This window comes from Ranitomeya imitator, chromosome 3, assembly GCF_032444005.1.
Source record: "Ranitomeya imitator isolate aRanImi1 chromosome 3, aRanImi1.pri, whole genome shotgun sequence".
Taxonomy (NCBI): domain Eukaryota; kingdom Metazoa; phylum Chordata; class Amphibia; order Anura; family Dendrobatidae; genus Ranitomeya; species Ranitomeya imitator.
Genome location: NC_091284.1, coordinates 604,257,217 through 604,266,292, shown reverse-complemented (window position 1 = coordinate 604,266,292; position 9,076 = coordinate 604,257,217). Strand labels below are relative to the sequence as shown.

Below are 9,076 nucleotides of genomic sequence, written 5' to 3'. Positions count from 1 at the left end.
TGAGCCAGCATCACCCAGCTCTAAGCAAACTTATGACAAAATGCATGCCATAGGAATATCTTAAAGACCTAAGATATAAAAAGATTACAAATTAACTTTTTATTATGATTGTTTAAAAGTAGACTATAACTTTAAGAAAAAATATTCAAAATTCTTAAAAAAATATGTACCACTTGATATTAAGGGTAGGATTGGATATTATGAACTGTAAATTAAACAAGCTGTTAATTGTATACATGATGCCACAATTTAAAACCCATGTGACATATTCCAAAAATATAGGTTATACAAATAAAACCGTTCAAATCTACACGTCTGTCTGACTTACTGCAAAATGAGGAAGGAGATCGTGCCGATCACCTTCACTAAACCCAAAGATCTCTAGAGCTTTTGGCCGGTGGTCTACCACAGCATGAACTGGGACTCCACGGCCTCTGCCTCGGCCTCTGCCACGGCCTCGTGACATTCCTCTACCCCTCATGTGTGTTCCTCTTCCACGTCCAGAAGAAAGAATTCCACGTTTAGCTGCCTGAAAGGATAGCAATATTTTTATATTCATAGATTTATCAACAAATTATTAAAAGGTTTTTGACAACATTCCTTCAATACTGATGTATGGCTACCCATTAGGCCATAAGCCACGATGCATTTCACTATATGGCTGTTACACCTCCTTAGCTTGTCATTTCACTGTAAACTATAGTAAGTACGGTAGCTTGCCAGTCTACACTGCTCAAACAATTCACCATAAAGTTAAATATTCATGTACGATCTGATCATGTGCAAATTGTGGTTCTTGTAATCAGAAACCACTATAAAAAGACACATCTGACCTAGTTCATCTTCAATGTCATATACACTAGTTGTCAACTTAACAGGGGAGGTCTGTTTATTCCATTTCTTGGGAAGCCTCAAAAAAAATAATGAGCAAAAATAAGCGACTTTCAAATATTATAATTTATGTATTTTTAGGATCCAAGAAGTATCGTTTCTCCTTGCAGAGAGTGACATGATAAGCATGTCGAGATGAGGAGACTTAAAGCCGCAATGCTCCTCTGGGAAATATGCAAATTGTCTCTTCAGAGAGGAAGAGGACTAGAACTCTAGTGCCACCTCTCCTCACCTCGACATGCTTATGTCACTCTCCGCAAGTAGAAATGATATTTCATGGATCCCGGTCAGACGCCTCTCAATCAGCCAAACCAGATCTCCACTTTGCACTGATGAGGGGCAGTACCCCAAAACACAGTGTCTGCAAATTGAAATTCTGGTTTGGCTATTATCCTAAGTCATGTGACAAGGCTTGGTAAAGGGTCGACATTGACTGTTAGGATTGCTACTTCCAATAGGTGGCACTAGAGTTCTAGTCCTCTTCCTCTCTGAAGAGAAAATAGGGATTTTTGTGTACTCACCGTAAAATCCTTTTCTCCGAGCCATTCATTGGGGGACGCAGACCATTGGTGTATGCTGCTGCCACCAGGAGGCTGACACTAAGTGATACAAAGAAAGTTAGCTCCTCCCCTGCAGTATACACCCTCCTGCTGGCTCCCTGCTAACCAGTTCGGTGCAAAAGCAGTAGGAGATCAATAACAGCATGTCACATTATATATGAGAGTATAACATATCAAATGATAAAAACAAGCACAAACTAATAAAAGGGAGGGAGCTGTGTCCCCCAATGAATGGCTCGGAGAAAAGGATTTTACGGTGAGTACACAAAAATCCCTATTTCTCCTTCGCCTCATTGGGGGACACAGGCCATGGGACGTCCAAAAGCAGTCCCTGGGTGGGGACAACATCAGATCAGGCCGTGTAGCCGCTACTTACAAGTGCGCCACCGCGGCCTGCAAAGTCCGCCTGCCCAGACTCACATCTGTGGAAGTGTGTGAATTATAGTTCTTCAAGAATGCATGCGGACTGGAGGAATTCGCAAGCTTGCGGTCATGCTTGCCGACGTCTGGTGCCTAGAGCCCTCAAACAGGGAGATAGGCTGACATCTAGCACGGAAGGACTCCTGGATGGTGAAAAGAATCCACCAGGCTAACATGGCCGATGAAACGGCTAAACCCTTCCTGTGACCGTCAGGAAGCCTACTTACCATCGAGAAGCCCAAGTAAAGTGTCCAACCTTCGGAAGGACGCCGTCCTCGATACGTACCCACTCGGAGCACTCACTTCTTCCAGATTATGGAGCACCAATTCCGTTTTGTGGACTGGAGCCGAAAGAGATGAGAGGACGATGCCCCTGCAACAGTGGGAATACAATACCCCCTTGGCAACGAAGGAAGGGGATGGCTTGAGGGCAACCTTGCCTTGATGGTAATAAGGAAAAAAGTCTGAAAGAACAGAGCGGCGAGCTCTGAAGACTCATTAGGATGACAAGAACGCAGAGAAAAAAGGGGAGTGACCTTTCCTGACAGTAAAGTGTGTCCGGATCAAAAAAGGAGTTTACTGTAAGATCCCCAGGACCATTAAGGTCCCACAGATCTAACGGTACGCAGTAGGGAAGAACTACAGGTGAAGGGTCCCTGCGAGAAAGTCCATATTTCCAGTTTTGTCGCAATAAGACGGAAAAATACTAGTACCGCAAGCGAGAAAAACCTGACATGGTAAGTGCGGGTCTCCCGGGATCACTGGGGCCCTTCCTGCTTCCAAAAAGAGGGGTTATGGAAATTGGTACCATGGAAGAACAGAGCATGCACTGCGATGGTCTTGGATCTCGAGGCCAAACCATGAACAGGAGTACATTGGCGTTCAGCTTGGACGCCATCCGACCTACATCTGGAGAACTCCAGTGAAGGCAGATCTGATGGAATCTTCCGAGTGAAGTTCCCACTCACTTGAGGAGAAACCCTGACGGCTGAATATGTCAGCTGCCCAGTGATCTACTCCAGGGATATGTACTGTTGAGAACACCGAATGATAGATCTCGGCCCATCAGAGTGCGAGGTACCTCGGCCATGGCGCTTGACTGAGTACTTGCTAGATGGTTGACGTATGGCACAGCCGTGGCATTATCCAATTGAAGACGGATGGTTGACCCGCCTAAAGGCAGTGGACCTGCTGTAGGATTAGCCGTACCGTTCGGATCCCCAGAGCAATGATCGGGATAAGAAGACTGGCATTGGTATTCCCTAATAACCATTGGACCAGGAGAAGGCTCTGGAAGAGGAAGGAGCTCAGAGACTACCCTTTGAAAGCCTGATTGACTTTCTGAAAACGAGCGGAGCGAAAGAAACTGCTTCCATTGACGTCTTTTTCCTCAGAACCCTCCTAGCGAATTGAATGAACCGAGGGAATGAGTGATCAAGTGCACGAGCTCCTTGTTGAAGGGCCACGACCTTGACTCGAGAGAGAATTACCATCCTTCTTGTGCAGATCATCCTCAAAAAAGGATCTGCTGGGCTGGGAATGAGGAAAAAACTTGTCTAAGTTTAGCTGCTAGCCCAAGTGAGAGGGTATTGCAAGTGATATAGACGACTCAGCGTAGTCCTTGAAGAGCGGCTAGAAAGTCAACCAAATAGGGCAGGACGAACATGCTTCTAGGGTGCAAGAAGCACATGACAACCGCCATGACCCTTGCGACCACTCTGGTGCGGTAGCCAGGTCGAAGGGCAAGGTCGTGACTTGAGAATGCTGTTCGCGAATGGAAAGGCGAAGAGATTATTGTAGAGGGGAAAAATAGGAATGTGAGGTCTGTTGAAGTAATGGCTGAGCGGAGGAACTCCATCTGAAAAAGGAGGACCTTGTCAAACGTTGTTAGAAGTTTGAGGTCCAGGAATGGTCTTACTTTTCATACCCTCCTTTTTGGAACCAAGATCCCTTAGATCTAGACTGTCCTGGACAACGCTTCCACTGCTGGTTGGGTCTGTAGAAAAGATACGATCCCTTGTTAGTCTCCCGCTCAGAAGATATGATTGGCCAGCTATACTGTCTTCGGGGAAAGGCTACTTGTGAGAATCAAAGTAGTTAAGGTCTCTGACCAGGAGACTATTGGTCAAGCAACCCATGAGGCGGCTAAGGAAGGGTAGAGCGCTGAACCCGAAACCACAAGACGGAACGAACCAGATTTGCGATCCAACCATTTGAGGTATTTTAATTGATGATACATCAGGCAGGGATACTGGTAGGTATACCACCAGAAATTCTACCCGGTTAGTCTGCCAAGTGGCAGAATGCGGGGCTGCAACCAGCAGGTCTCTTGCCATCGTCGTGCAGAGAAGAAAATTAGGAACCCTCGATCCACCATCCTCTTAACATGGACGTGGAGAGGAATCGTCCGCTTTCTTGCATCATCCGCTAAATAGTGGTGATACAAAGGGGGGTGCTCGGACGCCAAAAATGTGTGCCTCTGTACATCCCCAGAGTGAGGTCCCCGGGTGGACAGGGCAGGTTGTCTGGCGATAGGCCTGGATGCAGAAGAGGATACATGGAGGCGACACTGCATGTGCTCGTCTGTTGAAGGTGTGGGGGGGAAATCGGTGCCCTTTAAAAGGACCCGTCGCCCATAAAAATCAGACCAGGTATGGCATCCCACTTAGAGGCTTCTGTCCAGTGAATCGCTCGTCAATTTGTTGATGGTATAAATAGGAGAGTCCCTCTTTTTCTGAAGCTCTGGCAATCCAAGGCAATATCCGATCCATATTCAGCGTTGTTCTCAACAAATCATAGGGGAGAGATCAGGAAATGAAAACTTCAGTTTTCTAGACGACTGTACGTTTTTCTAGAATACTTGCGGCCCCTGCTAGCCGACGGCTCCCATGTAGGAGAGGGACCATGTAGATCGGTCCTGCGAGCACTCCGAGCCGCAGAGGGTTCACAGAGGGATTCAATCTCTTGGTCAGAGAAACCATGGGTTACGGTTAGTGACAGAGTCCACTGAGGGGGACTAGGTACTCTGAGAAACTGGGATCAGCGGCGGAAGGCTCCAGAGCTCAGTTAGGGTGACCAGCTTCGGATTGATGATGTGCTCTTAAGACCAGGGCATACTGGTCATGCGCCTTTAAGACCAGGAATACTGGTCATGCGCCTTTAAGACCAGGAATACTGGTCATGTGCCTTTAAGACCAGGAATACTGGTCATGCGCCTTTAAGACCAGGAATACTGGTCATGCGCCTTTAAGACCAGGAATACTGGTCATGCGCCTTTAAGACCAGGAATACTGGTCATGCGCCTTTAAGACCAGGAATACTGGTCATGCGCCTTTAAGACCAGGAATACTGGTCATGCGCCTTTAAGACCAGGAATACTGGTCATGCGTCTTTAAGACCAGGAATACTGGACTTTCATTCACCCCCCACATCCGATCACTGGCTCGCTCTTATCTGCATCTACATAGTAACATAGTAACATAGTTAGTAAGGCCGAAAAAAGACATTTGTCCATCCAGTTCAGCCTATATTCCATCATAATAAATCCCCAGATCTACGTCCTTCTACAGAACCTAATAATTGTATGATACAATATTGTTCTGCTCAAAAACATTTCTAGAATTCGCCCTTTTCTTACTTTCAACTCTGCAAAAACTCTTACTGTTTCACTTATTCATTCTCGTCTGGACTATTGTAACTCTCTACTAATCGGCCTCCCTCTTACCAAACTCTCCCTGCTCCAATCTGTCCTGAATGCTGCTGCCAGGATCATATTCCTCACCAATCGGTACACCGATGCCTCTACCTTGTGCCAGTCATTACACTGGTTACCCATCCACTCCAGAATCCAGTACAAAACTACTACCCTCATCCACAAAGCACTCCATGGCTCAGCATCACCCTATATCTCCTCTCTGGTCTCGGTCTACTACCCTACCCGTGCCCTCCGCTCCGCTAATGACCTCAGGTTAGCATCCTCAATAATCAGAACCTCCCACTCCCGTCTCCAAGACTTTACACGTGCTGCGCCGATTCTTTGGAATGCACTACCTAGGTTAATGCGATTAATCCCCAATCCCCACAGTTTTAAGCGTGCCCTAAAAACTCATTTGTTCAGACTGGCCTACCGCCTCAATGCATTAATGTAAGGATCCCTGTGTGGCCTATTTATAATTAAAAAAAAAAAAAAAATTGTTCTCATTCACTTTATGCAGTTAATAGCCTTCTGTGTCTGTACTGTTACATACTTAGGCAGTTAACTGGTTCATGCAGCTTTACATGAACACCCGAGCCTTACACTATGGCTGGTCCGAATAACTATAGCATTTGTTACCATCCACCTCTCGTGTCTCCCCTTTTCCTCATAGTTTGTAAGCTTGCGAGCAGGGCCCTCATTCCTCCTGGTATCTGTTTTGAACTGTATTCCTGTTATGCTGTAATGTCTATTGTCTGTGCAAGTCCCCTCTATAATTTGTAAAGCGCTGCGGAATATGTTGGCGCTATATAAATAAAAATTATTATTATTATTATTATTACTGGTCATGCGCCTTTAAGACCAGGAATACTGGTCATGCGCCTTTAAGACCAGGAATACTGGTCATGCGCCTTTAAGACCAGGAATACTGGTCATGCGCCTTTAAGACCAGGAATACTGGTCATGCGCCTTTAAGACCAGGGCATGCTGGTCATGTGCCTTTAAGACCAGGGCATGCTGGTCATGTGCCTTTAAGACCGGGGCATTTTTCAAGGATTACGCCAGAGGTGAAGCCCCTTGAGGGGAACTAGGTACTCTGGGAAGAGCCGGGATCGGCGGCAGCGGAGTGCTCCTGAGCTCATTTGTTAAGTACTCTGGGAAAGGTGACCGGCTTCTGGCAGAGCAGAGAATGCTGGTAATGTGCCCCTTTTAAACTAGGGAACCTTTTGTGTTTTTACAAAGCCAGGGAAAGCTGGGTGCGTGCGGGGGAGGGGCGCGGATGGAGGATTCTCCATACCGAGATTCTGAGTCCCCCGTCTGGAATAGCGCTGAATACCGCCGATGCGATGCAGCAGCCACTTCCAGATGAGCTCGTGTCCGGAGATGGCAGGAGGATGAAGATGGCCGCCGAGAATAGAGTTCTTGTCCTGAATGAGAGGCGCCTGAATGGGGGCGGAGCCTGAAGCGTGGCCTAGCATGGGCAGAGTTCCGGGTTGCGGCCTACACAAACCCGAAGCCGGAGGCTAAATTTTTGAAGCCAGCCGGCACCAAAGGGAAAAAGCCGCCGGATGCGCAGAGCCCTCCAACCACTCGAGTCCCGGCACTTACCCCAGTATGCAGCTTTGTTCAGCAGGTCAGAAAGGTAGAGAAAGGATCCTGTGCTGTTGCTGCTGTTTGGACGGTGCAGGGATAAGAAAAAAACCTCAATCCATCGTCCCTTTAGCAGGGAGGTGGAGAGGAACCGTCCGCCTCCTTGTACCATCCGCTCTTAATAGTGGTGGTGCAGTGGGGGCTGCTCGGACGCCACGCTGGAAGGTGCCTCTGTACAGCCGAGGGTAAAACCTGGTGGGCAGGGCAGAATGTCCGGCAATAGGCCTGGCTGCAGAAGAGGATACTGAAGGTGAAACTCCAGTGCTCGTCTGATAAGGGAGGGGGGAGATCGGTGCCCTTGAAGGGGCCCGTCGCCCCTAAAATCAGCTCAGGCAGTGGCTTCCCACGTCGCAGGAGAGGATACGGAGAGGTGAAACTCCCGTGCTCGCCTGTTGTTGGTTCGGGGAGATCGGAACATGAAAGAATCTGTAGCCCCATTCGTCCGTTGTAAAAGGTAAAAAGAGTTCTTTGGGTCTCAATAGCAGACCCGTCCGTGTGCCTCCTACGGACACTAAGCAAGAACTGGTTAGCTGGGAGCCAGCAGGAGGGTGTATACTGCAGGGGAGGAGATCACTTTCTTTGTATCACTCAGTGTCAGCCTCCTGGTGGCAGCAGCATACACCAATGGTCTGTGTCCCCCAATGAGGCGAAGGAGAAATTTGCATGTATATTTAGGAAAATTTAAGCAACTCCTCGCTAAGTAATAGCCCTCTCCCTTAAGAAAAGACTGAAGTCTGCTCAAGTTAGTGTTCTCCACTCTCTCACTATTTGTGTAGCTGAGGCTTCCTGTCTCTGATCTGGAGATAACACTGTGTTGAGGAGAGGACAGAGTGAGAGTCTCTAGATCAGTGTTCCCCAACTCCGGTCCTCAAGAGCCACCAACAGGTCGTGTTTTCAGGATTCCCTTAGTATTGCACAAGTGATAACTGCATCACCTGGACAGGCAAGAATTCCATCACTTGTGCAGGAAATTCTGAAAACATGACCTGTTGGTGGCTCTTGAGGACCGGAGTTGGGGAACACTGCTCAATATTATGTATATTATGGAGCAGCAGATGCTGGTTTAGTACACTATGCAGTAAATCTCAGATTGACCTGCTACAAGAAGCGGTGTCCTCCTTTGCGCAGAATGACCCTTTAGAAAGCAGCTGCTTTTTCATCCTGGAGATGACCCCTTTAGGTAAAGGTACCATCACACTAAACAACTTCACAACGATATCGCTAGCGATCCGTGACGTTGCAGCGTCCTGGCTAGCGATATCGTTGTGTTTGACACGCAGCAGCGATCAGGCCCCTGCTGTGCCATCGTTGGTCGCTGCAGAAAGTCCAGAACTTTATTTCGTCGCTGGACTCCCTGCAGACATCGCTGAATCGGCGTGTGTGACACCGATTCAGCGATGTCTTCACTGGTAACCAGGGTAAACATCGGGTTACTAAGCGCAGGGCCGCTCTTAGTAACCCGATGTTTACCCTTGTTACCATCGTAAAAGTTAAAAAAAACACACACTACATACTTACCTTCAGCTGTCTGTCCCCGGCGCTCTGCACTCCTCCTGCATCCTGTGTCAGCGACGGCCAGCCGGAAAGCAGAGCGGTGACGTCACCGCTCTGCTTTCCGGCCGCTGTGCTCACAGTGAGTGCAGGAAAGCAGAGCGCCGGGGACAGACAGCTGAAGGTAAGTATGTAGTGTGTTTTTTTTACTTTTACGATGGTAACCATGGTAAACATCGGGTTACTAAGCGCAGCCCTGCGCTTAGTAACCCGATGTTTACCCTGGTTACCGGCATCGTTGGCAGCTGGAGAGCTGTCTGTGTGACAGCTCTCCAGCGACCAAACAGCGACGCTGCAGCGATCGACATCG

General features: G+C 48.0%; 1 protein-coding gene across 1 annotated transcript in view; it reads right to left on the bottom strand.

Moving 5' to 3' along the window:
- Window positions 1–9,076, bottom strand: part of RBM26 (RNA binding motif protein 26) — a 122,087-nt gene that overhangs the window by 8,618 nt on the left and 104,393 nt on the right. Inside the window, exon 20 of the mRNA XM_069758067.1 lies at window positions 329–529. Within this exon, the coding sequence (XP_069614168.1) occupies window positions 329–529 (201 nt within the window). The remainder of the gene's footprint in view (window positions 1–328; window positions 530–9,076) is intronic.